The sequence below is a fragment of the Solea senegalensis genome, unplaced genomic scaffold (assembly GCF_019176455.1).
Source record: "Solea senegalensis isolate Sse05_10M unplaced genomic scaffold, IFAPA_SoseM_1 scf7180000013460, whole genome shotgun sequence".
Classification (NCBI taxonomy): domain Eukaryota; kingdom Metazoa; phylum Chordata; class Actinopteri; order Pleuronectiformes; family Soleidae; genus Solea; species Solea senegalensis.
This window is the reverse complement of record NW_025320827.1, coordinates 11,752-30,821: the sequence shown is the minus strand read 5'-3', so window position 1 is coordinate 30,821 and position 19,070 is coordinate 11,752. Positions and strand designations below refer to the sequence as shown.

The 19,070-nt window shown below is 39.7% G+C and overlaps 3 protein-coding genes across 6 annotated transcripts; 1 reads left to right on the top strand and 2 right to left on the bottom strand.

The window, feature by feature from the left end:
- Positions 1–518: 518 nt before the first annotated feature.
- ccnc (cyclin C) lies at positions 519–7,701 on the bottom strand. 3 transcript variants are annotated; one of them, XM_044015461.1, is made up of 12 exons: positions 7,561–7,701; positions 7,128–7,234; positions 6,885–6,969; positions 5,933–6,002; positions 5,740–5,791; positions 5,586–5,641; positions 3,773–3,808; positions 3,588–3,679; positions 3,439–3,506; positions 3,262–3,341; positions 2,253–2,371; positions 519–1,978 (listed from the first exon to the last, which is right to left on the bottom strand). In XM_044015461.1, the coding sequence occupies exons 1-12, from the start codon at positions 7,590–7,592 to the stop codon at positions 1,924–1,926; spliced, it is 852 nt and encodes a 283-aa protein (XP_043871396.1). In that variant the 5' UTR covers positions 7,593–7,701; the 3' UTR covers positions 519–1,923. The 3 variants fall into 3 exon arrangements, with proteins under 3 accessions (XP_043871396.1, XP_043871394.1, XP_043871395.1); XM_044015459.1 differs by having other exon boundaries at positions 519–1,704; positions 7,561–7,670; XM_044015460.1 differs by having other exon boundaries at positions 1,879–2,048; positions 7,561–7,670.
- A 1,328-nt stretch (positions 7,702–9,029) lies between these two features.
- ngs (notochord granular surface) lies at positions 9,030–12,610 on the top strand. Of its 2 annotated transcripts, none has more exons than XM_044015465.1 (11): positions 9,030–9,276; positions 9,786–9,948; positions 10,092–10,241; positions 10,335–10,454; positions 10,548–10,643; positions 10,905–11,039; positions 11,133–11,243; positions 11,340–11,450; positions 11,562–11,686; positions 11,776–12,084; positions 12,215–12,610. In XM_044015465.1, the coding sequence occupies exons 1-11, from the start codon at positions 9,080–9,082 to the stop codon at positions 12,306–12,308; spliced, it is 1,611 nt and encodes a 536-aa protein (XP_043871400.1). In that variant the 5' UTR covers positions 9,030–9,079; the 3' UTR covers positions 12,309–12,610. The 2 variants fall into 2 exon arrangements, with proteins under 2 accessions (XP_043871400.1, XP_043871399.1); XM_044015464.1 differs by having other exon boundaries at positions 9,783–9,948.
- A 47-nt stretch (positions 12,611–12,657) lies between these two features.
- pgm3 (phosphoglucomutase 3) lies at positions 12,658–18,891 on the bottom strand. Its single transcript, XM_044015462.1, has 13 exons — positions 18,794–18,891; positions 17,294–17,502; positions 16,993–17,177; positions 16,718–16,785; positions 16,480–16,613; positions 16,157–16,352; positions 15,397–15,554; positions 15,232–15,315; positions 15,050–15,148; positions 14,774–14,893; positions 14,564–14,686; positions 13,862–14,035; positions 12,658–13,752 (listed from the first exon to the last, which is right to left on the bottom strand). Coding segments are annotated over exons 1-13 (1,641 nt in total). The 5' UTR covers positions 18,795–18,891; the 3' UTR covers positions 12,658–13,662.
- Between the last annotated feature and the right edge of the window lie 179 nt (positions 18,892–19,070).

Genomic DNA, 19,070 nt, shown 5'->3' with positions numbered 1-19,070 from the left:
GAATTGTCCTAATCCTAATCTGATTGTGCATCAGATTTTGCTCGTCTGTATAATGTCGTATTTAATTGCTCTATCCAAAGGGAACATTATAAATTTTATTTTGAAAAATACCAACTATAGAAGTATTTTTGTCTGCTGCTGTGTGTTTACTTCATGCAGCTAAAGTTACGTCACGGGGGAGTGACAGTACCCTAGAGGCAAGTACTGGTAAATGCAGCACGTGATACCGTTTTACCTTTTCTTTTGCAGTAAATAAAGATAAAGAAACTCGGAGGCTTAACTAAGTGAACTTCGTGCATTTTAACCCAGATCTCTCATTATTCAAAATACAGTCTTAAAAACGCATTATGAAATGTGTTAGATATTCTTTCAACTCACCACTAGAGGTCCTTCCAGAGCCACTTTACTGAAGTGACATTGACGTTGGGTAACAAGGGTGAGAATGACTCTGGTGGACGACTCCCCATAATCCTTTATATACTATATAAATTTGACCTTTAATAACAGCAGTAAAGCGCTTTTGTTTTGCACGTCATACATTTTATTACCACACAAAACCATAAACATATCATTTCAAGTCAAATTAATGGGAGAAATTAACTGTGGAAAAATATATCAGCCCTTCAATTTCACATGTGAACAGTCATATGACCAGATGCAGAGAGGGAGGTGAAAACTCCAGAACATATGTATTAAAGCCTGTGTAGCCTATTAAAAAAAAGATAGTTTATGTCCCTGTGAATGTGGTTTACAGGAAACCACAGAGGGGAAAACTGACACGGAGGAGAAACATGAATCTTAAAATAATAGCTACATTAACCCCTAGAGCACATTTCACCTGAATTGGAAAATGTGCTTTTATGAAACATATTTTATCTGAAACCAGCAGCTTTTATTTTGTAAGGCTTTCAAGCACCTTGTTACACAGATCCCACTGAGATACTTCACAAAAATACACAAATCAGGGATTTAAAAGGTGGCAGAAGGCAAATTAAAATGAGAATGTACAACCAAAGGTTTGCAGACAACTCTCAAACAACTGTGATTTGTTTTTAACCCCCTCCCATAAAAACTAACGTCTAACAAAAAGAGCTTCACACAAGAAGTTATTCAAAAACTATAACAAATAATTACAATAAAAGAAAAACAAGCTTTGCAGCAGGAGTATAAAATTACACCAGCACAATTTCCATCAAATTCTCTCTTTAATACAGGCAAACATGACAGAAAAAAAATAATATTTACAAAAGGGAGGAGGGAATGGAAGGAAGCAAGTGGAGTAAAGTCTAATTAAAAAGAGCTCGTTTCTACCTTTATAAGAGACGCCTCTCCTGGGATTTTTCCCTCCCGAGCTTTTTATAATCATCCACCAGAGCTCGGGTATCAAATCTCGTCACAGTTGCACAGGCCGATATCCAATCAGACCCAACAGCACAGGATCTAATTATTTTACAGAGAAGAATACTGTACTATAGTCCCTGAGGAATAAAAACCCACACAGACCGGTCTGCTTACAGGCTGTACACACACACACACACGCACGCACGCACACACAGTACAAGTGATCAAGTTTGACTCAAATCCCAGGGAGCTCCGCATTTAATGACTCGCTCTTCTGGGCAGTTCAAGGATGTCAGGATCGTCACACGTTCCCTTTACCAAACGTTTCCGGTAAACCTTCATCAGTTTGAGTTCATTTCAAGTCTGAAAGTGAAGAGGAATGTGGCTGTCACAGATTGTGGCGGTTCACTACAAGCTCTTCATCTGCTGCTTGGTCAAACCGTGAATCCACGCCGATCAGAAAAAAAAAGGAGAAAGTGAAGACATGGCTCTCCGAGACAGTGTGGAGCGTCAATCGCAGATGAAAGGACCGACCCTATCTACATCAAAACTATGGGTGCCCATGGAGGCGGAGACAGCCTGCTAAGACTGGTTATAAGAGTTGCTTTGGTTCCCGTTGGAGCTTTGGTCGCTTTCACTAAACACAGGACAGAAGGAGAGAAAGGAGGAAACTGTCTGTCATTTCTCTGCAGACAAAGTGATGTTAACTGCAGTTGGTGGGAAACAGAAATGCAGGAGAGTAGAACTTTAGAGTAGAAGAGCCAATGATATGCAGTTGTTCAATAAAATCATTAACATGTGTAACATATGGTCTATTGAAATGCATTCACAGCATAGCAATTTACAAAAACAATAACCATCCCTACTGATGGTATAAAATTGATTATGTATTTTACATCACGCAGACTCACCTATTAGGAGGAGGTTTGGGCTTAGGCATCTTATTAAGCACAGCAGCTATTTCCTTCCTGTCATCAAAGTTTTTCCACTGGTCGTAAAGTTTCAGAATCACACGGATAATCTCCAGGATCTTGACAGAAAACACACAAACCAAAGTTAAGTAAAGACCATTTAAATCTTACAATCTAAATAACATTAGACCTATTTTGATGACGTCAGAAAAGCTGCGTCGGGTATTGCTGTCTTTTTTCCCCCCATGTGTTTGCACTTTACAGAGAGCTTTGACAAAATTACATGCAGCAAACAGCAATGATTTGTCAGGATTGAATATTTCCTTCCTCACTCTGATGTATCATAGGATGGTTTGCCCTGGAAGTTATACCAGAGAGGGTAAAAGACGACCAAAATGTAATGGTCCATTACCTTGAACCGAATAAGGATTTCTATGGCTTAAGTACACTTCTCAATACGTATGAGTACCGTTTCCTGCATAAGTCACAGCTGACTTTTGAAAGTGTTCAGGTGCTTTAACGCACACCTTTCAGCAGGTGCATGATTTCAGTAACAAGCAGTAAATGTTGTCATGCTTGTATGTGTGTGTGTCTATGACTAAGAGTCGTGAGGAGTGGAGTAAATCACAGCTCCACTACTCGTGTTGCTCTAGCACAAAACACATTTTTAAGAATTAGAAACATAAGAAAAATCACACATTTTCAAGTTGTCATTTTGGCAACCAATACATTAAAGATTGGCTGCTATTTAGGGTCAAAATTATGTTAAAATTAAGACGCTACTTCCACTCAGCGTTGTGGGAACACAGCTTTAAACTCTCCTCTGAAGAGATGCAGACACAAAATAAGCTTTACAGTGATGGTATAAACTGTATCATGTAATTCTAAACTGTGTTTAAGAACAGTATCATTTATAAACTTGGTATGGCTATTAAATATTTTGACAAGAAAAACATAATTCTAAACTCAAATTATACTGGTGACTTTTGAGGTCGGAGGTCAGTCTCACTTTGTCCATGTCAACAGAGAGCTCAGCAAACCACTGCCTGGCATCTTTCTGCTGGACCACACAGGCAACATGCAGACAGGCTGTGTGCAGGAAACAACAACAACAAAAAAAAGACCGGTCACATGAAATCCAATAAAGCTTGTTTTATGTCACCACGAGAAAAGGGACAGGTCTTACCCAGGGCGATCATGAAGGGAGGGTAGAGCAGACACAGATCTGTCCTGTATGTGTCATTCACTATTCGCCTGGTAAAGACACATGAAAGCACAGTGAGTGATGAGACCAAAAAAACAGCAACATTTACTACTTTTTAACATTCATCATACCAGGCCAAGGGCAGCAGCATGTCCTCCTGTCCCATATCCTGGACATACTGCAGCAGTGGTCTGTAGGGGTGGTACACGATCAGGCAGCAGTCCTGAGACATAAGTCACATCAGTGAGCCATCACCCACACACAACCACGCTGGCAAGTTTAATTCAGCAAGGAGGAAATATTTGTATCTACTCACCATCAACTCCAGCAGGTAGAACTCACATTCTAATATCTGTGAAAACAGATATTAAAAATGATGTTGTTAAAATGCAGTGAAGTATAAACAAATGATTACATTCAAACTATTCAAGCAACATTTGTGCACTGCACACAGGAAGTGATTTATGTCAGACAGATGGAGGCAACAGTAACACTGTGCTAGTAAAGCAGCTGCAAACCGGTTGTGACTGAAATCACAAAGAAACACCCACGAAACGTTTCAGTTTAATGAGATAAACTCTTCTCGTCCCTGCCTATGAATAATGTTACATTATTTACGTACATAAAGACTTAACAGACGAATAATGACAAAAATCACCTAAATTATGCACTTCAGCTTTAAATTGAATTGAAAGGAGTATAGGAGTATAAAAATGGCAAATCTGTCTCATGTTTTTTTGTGTGCAACTATAAATCTCAATGAATCACACTACATTAAACTACAGACAAAGGTTTTTATTTGTATCACTTCTTATATTATCAGATATTGTTTTTGACTGATGCTAAAAAGAAACTCAATTCCCTCCAACTTTTGACAGAAAAATGTATTTTCAAACCCAATTAATGCAGGTGACCTTGCAAAACCTATACCGCCTACCACCGCTTGCTTTTACTACATCTGCAGAATGAACTTGGAATATTTATGCTTCAGACTCGCAGCACTCTGCTAACTCACTCTCCACCATGCGAGCTGCTCCCTCCTTTTATCGCTTCATGGCGGCTCACTATAAATAATAGTTTACACAGCTTTCTGGACAGGCAGCGTGTCGGAACAGCCCCAGTGACGTCCTGGCAACCCAGTGGGGTTGCGGGATAAATCTAATTGTGCAATTGACACACCAGCGAGAGATGCGGTGCCGAGCAGACGAATGCACACACCTGTGCACTGGTGGCAACGGTCTGCGTTTTCTCACGAAGTAACAAGAGTCTTTATCACCAGACTGTGAACATTAGCTGTGGAATCTCAATATTGATGGACACTAACGTGTCACAACAATGTCCTGGTATGCAGTAATGTTGCATGGCAGTGCATAAATAACTTTGTGGAGGAAACTGGTAAACAAGTTGCACAGTGATTTATGTCTAGTTTTCTTTCGCTCTGATTTAGCACGCATTTTTTCCTTTGACCTCCTTATAGAAACTCAAGCCTAACCTTCACTCAAATGAGTCGATGTCAAAAACAAACACATATTTTCATTAGCGACTTGCTGTTGATCACAGATGACTGAGCATTTAATTCATTTTTGTAAAGAAAAGAAATAAAGTCTAGGCTTTCAGACTGAGTTACAATCCCAAAGATGCTGAGTTTTAAATATGAAGATGTGATTGACTGGTTTATAATAGTGTAATTAAAAGTAAATAATGATACAGAGGGAAATGTGTTCATAAAATATAATGGATAAATGATCTGATAGTTAAATATCCACAGAAACTGAACTGGATTTAAAATGATTAATTTCACCAACTGATTTAGTTATTTTTTGCATCAAATAGGTCACATGTAGTTTATTTCCTGCTTGTTTTTGTAAGTATACATGGGTGGGTGGGTTCTCCAAATGTAAAGATTTTCCAAAATTGGAAAAATAGGTTGAGAAGCACTGAGGCTATGGCTAGCAACAACAAACTGCAGTTGAAACCAACAAATACTTCCATTAATGATCCATATAATGTCAGAAGAGCTTGTTTTAATTATTTAAAATCATTAACCAATGGTGAAAATAGTTGGTTACCAACTGATTTATCATTGCAGTGCTAATGTAAACTGCTACAGAAAAAAAGATTTTACTCACATGATTCATTCTGTAAGGGAACTCCTTTGGGAAGGCGTAGGAAAACCTGGTCTTTACTGTTCGAGAGAAGAGTAGCAGAGGAAAACCCACTTGTCAGGTATGAGCAGTGGCTTTATGTCCAATATTATATTACTGAAGAAGTGAAGTCACTTACACACAGATGTTGCTGCAGAAATCAGCCTAGTATTGGATACAACTCCAAATTCCTGACAAAGGAACAAACATACATATTAAATTGAACTACAGCATGAAACAAGAAAAAATGTATGGGAAGCTAAACCTAATGCAGGATGATGATTTTCATTTTACAGAAGATATGCTAGAGGCGACACAGAAAACAACCATACCTCAACTTTGGAAGCTAGAAAAACACAAGTCGGTGCCATGAGCACAGGGTCTATACTTTTTAGGGAATACCTGCAAATAGAAAGACATAAGCATGAAGACAACTAAAGACACAAATTGATTAGTAACAAAGTTCTTACTGACCTGTAAAGCTATGATAATCTTGCATTGAAAGAAATGTGCTCATTACATGTGAGCTTGCCTTTCATATGTTTAATTCATAAAGTGATATTGTGGTGGAAGCTGTAGTGTTGCATTTATAAAGCTCCAATACTGTATATTGCAGTATAAACACTGCATGCAACAACCTTGCAACTAGTAAACCTAATTTATGTGATACGAGTTGCGCTCTGTTTTCCAGCTGTGTCATCTTAAAAAATTATGCAGTGTATATGGATGAGCAGATAATGTCATTAACTGCTTATATAATGTTATATAATGTATAATGCTTGAAAAGTTATTTTCTCCATCTGACAAAATATAAGTTTGATAATAAATGATACACAAAATTGTACAATTATAAACACGATGATGTAGAAAGAAGGCAGAAACTGATTAATTGCTCTGAAGAGACGACACTAAACAGAATCAAAAATGACCATAAGCAATAGATAATGTTGCACTTGCTTAAAAGTTAATAGGTAAGATAACAGCACAACTTCTGGTCCACTTTATTTGCTTATATTAATACACATTTAAAATCTGTTTTGATGTATTTAATGACAGCCATTTCTTATTCAGTAATTGTCTTCAATTCAGATCTGACATTAAAACAATCACAAAGTTTTATCCACACCTATAACAAGTTTTAAAAATTAACATGGTATTCGTCATGACAGTAGTAGGGATTTATTTCAGGGTTGTTATAATGAATGAAACCCAATGACCGATGCTGATAAACTGGTGAACGTGATTATCACTAGATGATATAGATTGTATATGCAATTTATTTACCTGGCATAGAAACGCTTGAAATAGACAGTTGCTGTAGCAATGACCTGCTGCCGCAGCTTCAGATGTTCCCCTAAAGCCTGGATCACTGACAGATGAAGAGAAATGTTGCAGTTATTCTGAAAATGCACAGACTAAAGACTAGTCGACCTTCAGCTATGTATGCAAGATAAAAAAAAATATTATTCACAGGTGTTTAGACAGACTTTTCTGGTCACGAGAGACAATCACAGAAAAAATAGGTACCATTGGCAAAGAAGATCTGAAGCTTCCAGTACTCCTCTTCTGTAAGAAACTTCAGGTCTTTCTGCCGCTCTTTCATCAAGTCTTGTTTATCCAACACCCACTGTAAACTTTAAAAACAGTAGATAAACATCACTATTTGTAATGGTTTGTCAAACTCGCAGCACCTTAGCATAACAGTATCACTTTTAATACCCGTGTTAGCCACATATGCTGCTGTTCTATGGAATCAGGATAGTCTAATCAGCCTTTAACAGGTATATAAATCTTTATTTTTTTACGCATGGATATATTCGTATTGTGTTTTTTTTAATGAAATCAACTTGAGGTGAGAGGCAGCTAACGCCCGTGTACGGACACACAGCTAGGCCTCACAATAAAGACGGTGCCTTACAAAATACAGACATAATACGTAAAAAAGTGTAGCAAAACTTACTAATGCGAACTTTGCCAGAAGTTTCCTGCCATGTCGTAGCAGATGAGGTAGAGGAGTACAATAAAAACCACGTATGTATTTCCTATAAAGAAAAGAATACCACAGGAAAAGTAAGCAGACGCTGGGGTTACACCAAACACCGTCCGGAGTCTCAATCGCAGACCTCAGTGGAAGCGTTCCGGAATTTAAATTCTGCCTTTGAAACCTAGATCAAACCTTTAATTAAATGTTTAACTTTCTCACATTATGATCATAAATATGTCACTCGTGTTGCTTTTAAAATGATATATTTAAAAGAAAAAAGTCCTAATGATTTTTACAGTATAAAATACACGGATGGAACATTTTATTTTAATGAATGAGTTGTTGGACCAGCCAAAGACTTTATGTGGCCCTAAGATGAATTTGATTGACTATTATTGATACAAATGTAACACAAATAATTGCGTTAATTATAGTTGTGTTATTCTCACCAAACCACTGCCACTCTCGTTTTTTAACCTTAGAGGGCAGTACACTCACAAAAGTGATCTCATATTAATTTGCACTTTCATAGTGGTGAATAAGTGAGGTGATACTCAACGTGAATTTCACAAATAAACCAGTTTAATCACATTGCTTTTTAAAAATTAGAAGAGACGTACACTAAATGAGAAATGTTCAACTACAAAATAGAAACAAATCATAGATCTACATACTGTATATCTGAAGATATTTAGATTTATTTAATGATTATGTGCAAATGTTTTTTATTTCTCTCCACACACTCCTGGGGGGTCCTGGTGAGTTGTGGGTGGGTGCTATGAAGTTAAAAAACCAACACTATTTTTGAACTAACCTGCTGATCGCAGCCCATCATCTGGTCTATGAGCATGTTGCAGAGGCAACCCATATATCTGCTATATGTGATTTTTGTGAAATTGTGTTTTCTTCACCATGGTTACTCAAAACAGTTAGAAAAGCACCCACATAGCAGATCATTCCTAGTTGAACCACAATTTCTGATGGTTGATTTGTGGGGGCTCTACCCACCACCCTGAGTTTAGAAGATAGAAGATAAATAATTTCACAGGACCTTTGACATATTCAAAGGGCTTTTTCAGGGTTAGGGTTAGAATAGGGTTTAGAGTCAGGTTAGGGTAAGGGTTAAGGTTAGGCACTTAGTTGTGGTGGTTACGGTTCTATATGTTTTTCTGTGAACTCCTCGGGTTTACATTTTATGTGTTTTAAAAGTGCTATACCAATAGTTTGTTCGATTCATACACCACACAATGTGGAGATAATTGCTTAATTATTTGAAATTCCTTCGATCCCTTATCATAGGTTAATTTGTTGACGTTGCTGTGATAAATGTTTGCAGCTATTCTCACACTGGGGCTGGGGAGGTTCAACATTCCTCTGTGGTGTTGAGGGAAGGGCCGAGCGGGATATAAAGACCCACCAAAGGCTGAAGGTGTGAGTGACCAGTTTGCCAGTTGTCCAGTTGTGTTCAGTTTCAGCAGCATCAGGGAGAGTCAACATGAGCCGCAGTCCAGAGAGGATGTCCTCATACCGCCGTCATTTTGAGGGCACCTTGGCCGCCCCTCCTGCCCTACAGCTCAGGGTGAGCAGTCCCTCTCCTTCCCGCAGGGAGACTCGACACCGCTCGGTCAGCTTCACCAGGAGTGGTGGGGCGGTGGGACGCAGGGCCCTCCCCAATAAAGCTCGCATAACCAGGTGAGTGTGTCACCCGTGCTAATAAACCTCCAGGTGCTGACTGATCTCAAGTTTCAAACAATGCAATTGAAATATCTCAAAATGATGACACACATTTTTGCTACAAAATTCAAGGTAGTTGAACTTAAAAAATGGAAGTTTATCTGCTGCTACAAAGTTTAGTTGTTGTTTTATCTCTAATATTAAAATCAGTATAGCTCAGTCAACTTCTGTGATAAAATTATATCAAGAAAATCCAAACAAAATTCACAGTTATGATTGTCCTTTCCAACTTTAAAGATTGTCCTTAAAGTATACGTGGCAAAAATATCATACTAGACATTACGATGTTCTTTGTGTATTGTTGGATATCTTAAAAGTTAAAAACTGTTACAACGGAGATGTGAAGACATACTAATACAACCGGTGCTTAAATAGACTAATCAAATACATTATGAAAAGCAATGCAGTGCTCTCCTTTAACAATTATTCGTGTGTTGGATCTATTTTCTATGTTCTGTCTACAGCAGTGTGAGTATGGGAACGCTGTGTTTCGGTATGTCAATGGGGTTTGGGCCAAAACTGGACCTGGATGCTGCTGCAGCAGAAAACCAGGCCTTCATGGCGACTCGCACCAACGAGAGGCAGGAGATGGTGGCACTCAATGACCGCCTGGCAGCTTATATTGAAAAGGCAAGAGGTCCCTTTGCCATACACGCACTGACACACATATACTGTGTGTACATTGTACTCAAAGTCTCTGTTTCTGCAAATACAGCGGCTGTTTTTGCATCCTTTAACTTGCCATCACTAAGTTAGTTTGTTTCTACTTGTAGGTGCGAACACTGGAGTCACAAAACAAGTTGCTCGAAACTGAGATCGAGGGCCTGAAGGGCCGCTACGTCAAACCATCAGGACTCAGGCAGCTGTATGAGTCTCAGCTTAGGGACCTCTACAGGGAGGCCGAGCAGATGAGAGCCCAGAGGGTGAGCAAGATGTTATCAGTCTGATGCTCCTTTCCAGTCCACTATCTGTTCAGTTTTCAAACAGCTTGACCTTTTTGTCCCTGCTCTATACAGGACATGTCTTTGGCAGCCAAGGACACAATGTTGGGCCAGTTGGACATGTTGAAAGCCAAATATGATGAAGCTGTGGACGCCAGGAAGAAGACAGAGCATGACATCGAGCAACTTCGCCCTGTAAGACACAGTGGAAGCTATATCATTTAATACAGCACATATTATTTTCTTTTCTACTGAACGAGCCAAACTCATCGGGTCATTCTGTCCCAGGATGTGGATCAAGCGACCTCAGCGCGCATTACTCTGGAGAAGCACCTAGAAAACCTGGAGACCGAGATGGCCTTCCTGCAGAGAGTTCACAAGGAGGTACGTTTCCTACCCGTCTGCCCATTCACAGCATGTGTCTGTGTATGAGTCAGTGTCAAGACCATGTCGGTGGATGGAGTGAGTAACACAATGAATATGGCAATTATGATTGTGGTGTGAAAGGCTCAGAGGAAGCCAAAGGCATAAGCTGTGACTAACTTGTAGTAGGGGAGGTTCTGAGTTATATTAATGCAGCATAATGTTATTATGCCACGGATGTTGCTGCTCTTTTACCTCTGTTTATTTATGTTGCATTGGCAGGAAATTGAGGAGCTCATGCAGCAGATCTATTCAGTAACATCCAAGGTGGACGTGACGTTTGGCCTCCCAGATCTCTCCTCTGCACTGAGACAAATTCAGGCTCAGTATGACAGCATTGCTGCCAAAAACCTACAGGTATGGTGCAAGAGCAGATGGTCTGCATCAATGTATATAAAGGGCAATTTCTATGTCACCTAAAAGAACTGTGATTAAAAAAAAACTTCACAGGAAATGGACACCTGGTACAAGTCAAAGTTCCAGGACCTGAACAAGGCCTCTACCAAACACGTTCAGAGTGTTCGAAGTGTGAGAGAGGAAATGACAGGCTATAAGAAGGATGTGAGTAAGATTTTTCAATTCCTGTCTTTGGCTTGCGTTAGAATTTCCAAGCCTGAAAAGTTTATATACTGTATTTGCGTGTGTGTGTGCCTATAGCTCCTCAACAAGGAACGGGAATTGGAGACACTGAAGACAAGATATGAGTATTTGGAGGCTCAGCTCCGTGACGCAGCTGAGAAACACAAAATGAAGGAGGATGATTTACTGGTGGGACGTGGCATTGCATTTATTCATATGTATTTTTTTTGCATTTGCATCATATGCATTTATTTTTGTGGTCAGAAACTTTTTAAAATAATTTTCCACCTGTTGCAACAGGAACGTATTGAATCGATTAAACTGGATCTTAATGTGACCAAGGAAAAAATAGCTCTACTGCTGAGGGAATATCAGAACCTCCTGAACATAAAGATGGCTCTAGAGATTGAGATAACCACCTACAGGTGACCCAAACATTGGTGTAATTGCATAATATATTGTACCCGTCTGATTCAGGATTTCTGTTTAACATTATTGTTGGTCATTTTTGCAGAAAGCTGATTGAGGGGGAAGACAGCCGTCTTAGCACCATGGTTGGTCACCTGTCCTGTCTGACAGGAGGCCTGTCCCTCACGTCCAGTGTTGGACATGCAGCAGCCTCAGCCTCAGCCGCAGATAGTCTTACACCTCCAACCTCTTCCAAACTGGACATTTCACCTAGTGTCAAAAGCCAAAGCTTGGCTGAGAGGGCGGCAGATGGTAGCAAAGCCCCAGTGGAGCTGGCGTCGTCAGACACCCAGACAGACGGTAGCTTGGGGGAGCAGCCTACAGAGATGTCGGAGAGGAAGACACTTCTCATCAGGTAAAGGAGGATCAGAAAGTATCCTACCTCACATCTGTGATAGCTTTCAGTCTAATCTCTTTGTGGGCAAAACATTACGGTAATCTTTCTTAATCTTTTCTTCTTCCTGTTGCTCCCGTTCTTTCCCCAGAACAGTTAAGACAGATGAGGACACTTTTGAGAGCAACACACAGGAGCGCACCATTACCATTTCTGGAGCAGCTGATGACACAGATGAAGAATAATCAATTCATTTTACGAGCTGACTACATTCCGTACACCATCTATGTTAGTCAGACTTTTTTTCAATGCTTTGAAAAATCCTCCAAAGGTGCACTCCCAACAGCCTGCAGCATTTCCAATGGCTGTGTTTAACTTCCATGGAGACTTCACACTGTGTTCCGTTACTCTGCTCTGCCTGCTTCTAACTCTGTCAGCCTCTGTTTGCCTTTTTGCTCACTTAATCCTCCTGTGTGACAGGGACTTGTCTTTGTAAGAGTAACAGTAAAAGTAGCAGAATAAACAACACGCAAGCATAGTTGTGTCACTTCAGTCTAATAGTGAAAATTAATCATACACACACACACCGTGCACTTTACATTTACAAATTGATTTATTAAAACTTCATAGCATCGTCTTTCCAACCATTATTCAGTGAACTACATCTGATACTTCCCCCACGTAAACGTCAGATTTTGGTGTTGTGAAAAGTAAAAAAAAAAAAAAGAAAATTAAATTAAACACTTAAAACCTTCTGAATTTGTTTTCCGACTAATTTAATTATGGCAGAGGCAGTTCACATGATTATTTATAATGGATAAAATAACAAAATTAAAAATAACATAATTAGGTACATGGTCAAGAATATGACCTTAAGTTGCATAAAATCAAAGTCTAACTCGGAGAGTACCATTTTCACAACAGACACATAGAAAAATAAATCACAGAGCGCAATTAGCAGTACAAGATGAGTTTGCACCTCACCACGAATATCAATAGATAATCACAGCTTTATAAAATTACATTCCATTAGAAAAAACAAAAAACAAAAAAAACCACCAACTGAGACATCAATATCACGTTCAATATCAACAAGCTACGATTCGGTTTGGGCACTTTTTGTATATATTCTCCATAAGTAAATTAGGCATGGATTTGGATTGTGTGCACAACTGTGTTTATACACAAATTTTTTTTTTCCCTGTTCATGCGCAGGGCACTAGCTGTCTACTTAACTGTCACATTGGAATCACGTATCACACCACGTGAGGGGCAATGGAAACAAAACAGATGCCAAACAATTTAGCGTTAGTGTCAGCAGAGAACGGCGAGTGGAGGAGAAAATCAAATGTCCGAGGGGCCGTCATCTTTTAAATCCGCTGTGTGGCTCCATTAGTGTAGACTGTGGCAGTAACGTGAGTAAAGCTCGTCAATAAAACACGAGTCAAGTCTGCTCACAATAACACACACGCTAACGTGAATGCCCATTTTCCACTTCCACCACGTTTTCCTTCTCCTTAATGTGCAAAAAAATAAAAAACGTACCGAACCGAAAACCGCAATACAAACCGAACTGTTGTTGAAGTGCACCCCTAAATCCTAGTGCAATGGTTTGGGTTCATCTCCTACTCCCCCTGCAAGGCGATAAACTGCGAGGCTGACTTCATGTGCGAGGGCATCAGCACTCTCCTGAAACACAAAGCGAATATAGTGAGCCAAATTTCTCACAATATGATCCTGTTGGCTGTTTTTATGTTGTTTCTATACCGAAATCAACGCGAGTATGGGGATTAATTACCTGTGTTTCTGCCTCCGCATAAACTCTGACCACGTCCTCGGTGCCGGAGGGTCGCACAAAGGAGCGGGCCTGTTTGTGCTTCTTCACTAAACTGTCGATGGCCTCCTGCAGTCCCTCTGGACTCACTGCCCTTCTCTCTGCATCTGTTGTGTCTATCACTCTGCGGTCCGACACCTGCAGGAAAAACAAAATTATAATAAATCACACACAAATGCAACTGTGGATGAACTGAATATGCACAATGTAGTTGAGCGGAGCTGGTACAGAGAATAACACAGTAGCAAACATGTCACAATGAGAGCAGATATGTGATGGCTTTTAAGTCTTTTTTTAAACAGACCTAAGTTCAGTATTACGTGTAAACTTTGCTGAGCTTGATTCTGACAGTTTGAGTCCCTATCATCAAGTTAAACAGTTCTTGTTCCTATTCACTCACTCAAACTCACAGAGAGCAAGGCCAGAGGTTCAGAGTGGAAGTAAAAGATGCACAAACCTTAATGACATTGAAGCTGTTATTTTAAGGTAATTAAGTTGGATACTGGTGCTTAGAGACAGTGTCATTTGTCAACTATGAATCGAGGAACATTTTTACAATAAAATGACATTATTATATCTGATTTTGATAGATTTCAAAGACTTTGAAAGCTCATTTTAATTTCCAACAAATGAAATATCAGAAATATAACAAGACAACACAAGTACCTTGACTTTAAGCTGCCTGTTTGGCAGGTCTCTGTAGATAGCGTCCCACTGCTGGACAGTCATACCCTTGATGGCTAATATAGCTTCAATCAGCAGCATATCGGAAATTGCATCACCTACAGTCTTGAGAAGATTAAAAAAATAATGGTCATATACATGACTGACACATGGCCCAGCATTTGTGTGTGTGTGTGTTGGTGGTGTAACTACCTGGTTGATGACGTTGACAGTGTTCTGCAGGAGCAGAGCCGCCCTCTTGCTCTCATCGTTGGCGTTGGTGTCCTGCGTGAGCTGCTGAATTTTCTCTTCAGCCGTCTTACTGAACAAAACCTAAACACAATGCAAACACTCTGTGATACATACATCAGCGCATCAAACAAAAACACAACTAAATACATCATCAAGACATGACACAAGGTAGCAGAAAATAGCCACTTTTGTTATTACGGATTATTGATGTTGTGTTTGAGCGTCTGATATACTCACAGTCCCATGGCCATTGGCTTCAAAATATACACCAATGTCAAATTCCTGGGCTGCATGGTGAAGGTGCTTCACTCCAGTTTTAGTACACCTCACTATTACCTAAAGCAGTGACAGCAAAACACACAGGCGTAAAACTTCACATAAATACAGAAATAGCAGAAACTGTGTGCGTTTTCTCTCACCTTCATCTTGTTCTCCAGATAATGTGTTGAGCTGCCATTAGCATACGCTGTTTGCACCACCGCTATCTTCAAGTCTAAACCAGCCTGTGTGCCCACAAAGAAAAACCACTTCATAAGAGTTTGTGTGCATGTGCAAATCAAATGTAAACATGTTGGTGAGAGTACCTGTGTGAGCAACTCCTTGAGGAAAGTGCTGATGAGAGTAGCTATCTTGTCTCCATCCAGCATGTGAAACTGTCCCTCAGAGTCCAAGTAGTAATAAACTATTCGGTCAGCGTCTCCATCAAAGGAACAACAACGCTCCCCCGGATTAATCACTACACCTTTACAGGCGGCAAGCAGAGAAAATGTAAATTAAAAACGGCCTCTTTCCACTTTGTCTAATTAGTAACATTCATTGATGAGGCACGTTTATTTTTTTTAACAGAAACTACAACTGTAGAGGCAGAAAATGACACTACTGTGTGTTGAAGTTGGATTTCTAGAAAAATTACAGATCATGGTACATCAGATGCAAATGTCAGCAAAATAATCTAAATTCAAGAGCAAATACTGTGAATGTAAGCCCAAAACTTGAAAAGAGTATATAGTAATTTACCGGTAAAGACCCTGTGGTCAACTATTGCCTCTGTGAGTTAAAATTAATTCAGAGAAACGACACTGTGCTGACACACAGATATACTGTATGTCATGTTTAGTAACTAGATAGAGTTTCCTATGGAAATAGAAAAACACAGAAATGAACGCAATGCTACACTAATGGCTGTCTTAAAAACACAGTACAGAAACAAGTCCAGAAGATCTTCATATTTAAGTGACTGAGACCAGAGAACTTACTGTTGCTACAAAAAAAATAACTAAAAACCCACTCAAACAGGTAACTGATTATTAAAATAGTAGGCAATTATTGGTGATTGAGTCTTACCTGTTGGAGGTTTTTGTTGCACTTTAACAAAGTCGGCCCCACACTGGTGGTTGAGCTTGCCTTTGCTCCCGTCATTGAAGAGAGAAATCTGCAGTTCGTTCTTCAGACGACTCTCCATCTCACGCACCTTCAGAGCTCCAATGCCGTTGGCACCATCCACGCAGAGGTGCTTCTGGTCATCTGTACAGTTGGACGCCTACCACGGAGAGGAGACAGAGGATTGTTTTTTGAACGGACAAACTTTGTGACAACACACACTCAAGGGAAAATAATAACTGTGCCATAATTAAGTCACAACTTAATGACACTCTCTGTTTTCTCACATTCCTGGTAAGCTGAATGAAAGCCTGGCAGAGTTTGTTGTAGTATCCTTCCAAAGTGGCCTCTCCATATTTACCCTGTGTGTTCTGACAGCAAACCATGTAGTGCAGCTGTGGGGTCGTCACCAAACCATAGTCTGGTAGTACACATGGAGAGGACCAGACAGTAATGAGACAGAGAAAAGCGAAGAACTTAATCTATATAATTATCTGATTATGGTTCTAGTTTAATTAACCTTACCTTTGCTGTGACCACCGAGAGAAGTCACTCCATCCAGCACTGCCTGTGAAAGCCTGGCACTGCTGCTCCTGTAATTAAATGACAACAATTTCGTTTGAGAAATGAGAAAGATTAAACTGAGCCTTACGTGCAGTTTTAAGACCACTCACTGTGATAAGTCCACAATTTAAATGTCAAGTAGAGCCTGATGTTTGCATGGTTAAGATGAACTATTCTAACAAAAAAAAATATGCTGGGAGAAGAATCAGAAAACAGATCAAACTAAAACAATTTACCTGGTGTCCTTGCCCACAAATACATTGGCCTCCTGGCTCATGTCTATGGCCGTCTTCTCGATAATGTCTTTCAGAGCAGTGAGTAAATCGTCCTGTTCTGCGTTGGCCAGCTGCGTGGCGTAGCACTCCCACATGGGTGTCACCATTTCTCCCATTGGGTCAATCAGCTTCACCCCATTGTCCTCCTATATCCCAAGTTAATATTAAAATATGTTTATATTCCAATAACAATATGAAAAGAAAACAGCATCACAAAGTCAATGCCACAATACATTTTTAACCAATATTATTACTACGCCACCTCTGGGTTGTGTGATGCAGTGACCATAACTCCAATGGTGGCTTTGGTTTTCTTGGAGCGGAGCGTGGCCATTAGTCCCATCCTGAACATGATGTGGTCCAGATGTTTAGCGTTGGTTCTAAAGCCAGCTGTGCCATACTGTAAAACCAACCCAACAGGCTTTGGGTGCTGACTGGACTGCTTTGATACTTCTTGGAACTGGGCCATCACTAAAGCACATTACAAAGGTATGAGGAAACAGACCAGTCAGTGGGTGAGGAAACACTCATTCAGCAAACGTCAAAACAGGCAGTGTTCACCAGGGAGACACAAACATGCTGATTCAGGAAAAACATGCAAACTCTATGCATAAACGCCTTGTTCCAACCAGGTCTTGCTGCAAAGGCAGTGCTAAAGAGTGCTACGACACCATTAGATTTGTTGTTTTAGCAATGCTACAATGACCATACAGTAGGGCGGAACAATTCATCAAAATGTAATCAAAATCGCAATATAGCCTACAGCAATTTTCAAATCGCAGGAGGCGCAATATTTGTTAAGGCCAAAATGTGTATGTGTAATCATTTTAAATAGGTTTTTCAATAAAAAATGAGAATAATGTTTGCCCTACCACAGTCGGATCTCAATCACTTCATTAAATAAAATCCAGAAAATATTTAAAACATGTATGCAATTTTTCAGAACAAAGTGCTTCTACAGGTTAGACGGATGTCAAGTATTAGGTGTGATCTACACGTTCACTTGAATAGCATGACCCTGGCTCTCTTAAACCAGAAGTTATTAATTAATGTTATTGGTAAAAACCTGTGTTTCTACTTCCATTTCACATATAAACTAACTATTATACCAGATTTATTCAAGACATGCTTGAGCTTTACATACACATGATGTATGCGTTCTCTCAAATAAATTTACTGTCACATGATTCTAATCCAAATGCCAATGAACGCATACTTTGACATAAAACAACAGAGCTGGCCAAATTAGTGTATTAGGGTATAAAGTTGATCTTTAAAATCGACTTTAATGGCGACATCCACAGCAAAACAAAAGTTACCGTGTACATGTATGTTAATCATGACAGTATAACCATTACAAAGCATGTATTATGTATGAGTCCCTGGGGAATTTAAAGTTCCTGGGAGTGTTGGTGTATACACACCCTAAGAAAGACGTGAAGAGACAGACAGAGAGAGAGAGAGCTACTTAAACGTCTTTTTCATTCTGGAAAGTAACCACTATAAGACACAAAATGACAGGCACTATAGTTCAGTCCCAAACAAACATGTTAGACATTAAAACAAGACATAGGAAACATGCAAAGGACAAGACTAATGGAGTAAAATCCCAGTGAAAGCTGCCGCAGCAGTCTGTCGCCTGCTATAAAGATAAACTTCAATAAACTCTCCCGCTAAAAAGAACCGCAGAGCGACATTATCAGCGCCCAACGTGATAAAGCAAAGGTTAGTTACATAAAAAAGTAAAAGGTAGTGCTCTTACTGCGGAAAACTGCTGCTCTCAGTTAAAACCCTTCCTTCTTCTTCCTCCTCACTCATTCACTCACTACTCACACATTGACGACGTGGCTACAGTTCCGGGTTACGTCACGTGGCGCACGTACGCACGCGCACTCCCCCAAGCCGGGAAGTGGTAGTTTACGGATGTGTCCAAGAAAATTAAATTAAAAAATAAATGACACTTGACTATTCAGACAATGTCGTGGAGTGCATCGCAAGGCAACATTTGTGTTTTATCCATTTCAAATACATTAAAATTA

Excerpts from the sequence above, each read along its gene's own strand:
- pgm3 (XM_044015462.1), bottom strand. Across the intron at positions 16,786-16,992 it reads TTTGTGGGCAAGGACACCAG|GAGCAGCAGTGCCAGGCTTT; the intron begins GTAAATTGTTTT and ends ATTTAATTACAG. Across the intron at positions 15,316-15,396 it reads TCAAGGAGTTGCTCACACAG|GCTGGTTTAGACTTGAAGAT; the intron begins GTACTCTCACCA and ends GTGGGCACACAG.
- ccnc (XM_044015461.1), bottom strand. The coding sequence starts at position 7,592 with ATGGCAGGAAACTTCTGGCAAAGTTCGCATTA. Across the intron at positions 7,235-7,560 it reads TTCTGGCAAAGTTCGCATTA|TTTACAGTGGGTGTTGGATA; the intron begins GTAAGTTTTGCT and ends CTGTTTTTAAAG. Across the intron at positions 3,507-3,587 it reads ATGCTGCTGCCCTTGGCCTG|GCGAATAGTGAATGACACAT; the intron begins GTATGATGAATG and ends TGTCTTTACCAG.
- ngs (XM_044015464.1), top strand. The coding sequence starts at position 9,080 with ATGAGCCGCAGTCCAGAGAGGATGTCCTCATACCGCCGTCATTTTGAG. Across the intron at positions 10,455-10,547 it reads ACATCGAGCAACTTCGCCCT|GATGTGGATCAAGCGACCTC; the intron begins GTAAGACACAGT and ends ATTCTGTCCCAG. Across the intron at positions 11,687-11,775 it reads ATTGAGATAACCACCTACAG|AAAGCTGATTGAGGGGGAAG; the intron begins GTGACCCAAACA and ends TCATTTTTGCAG.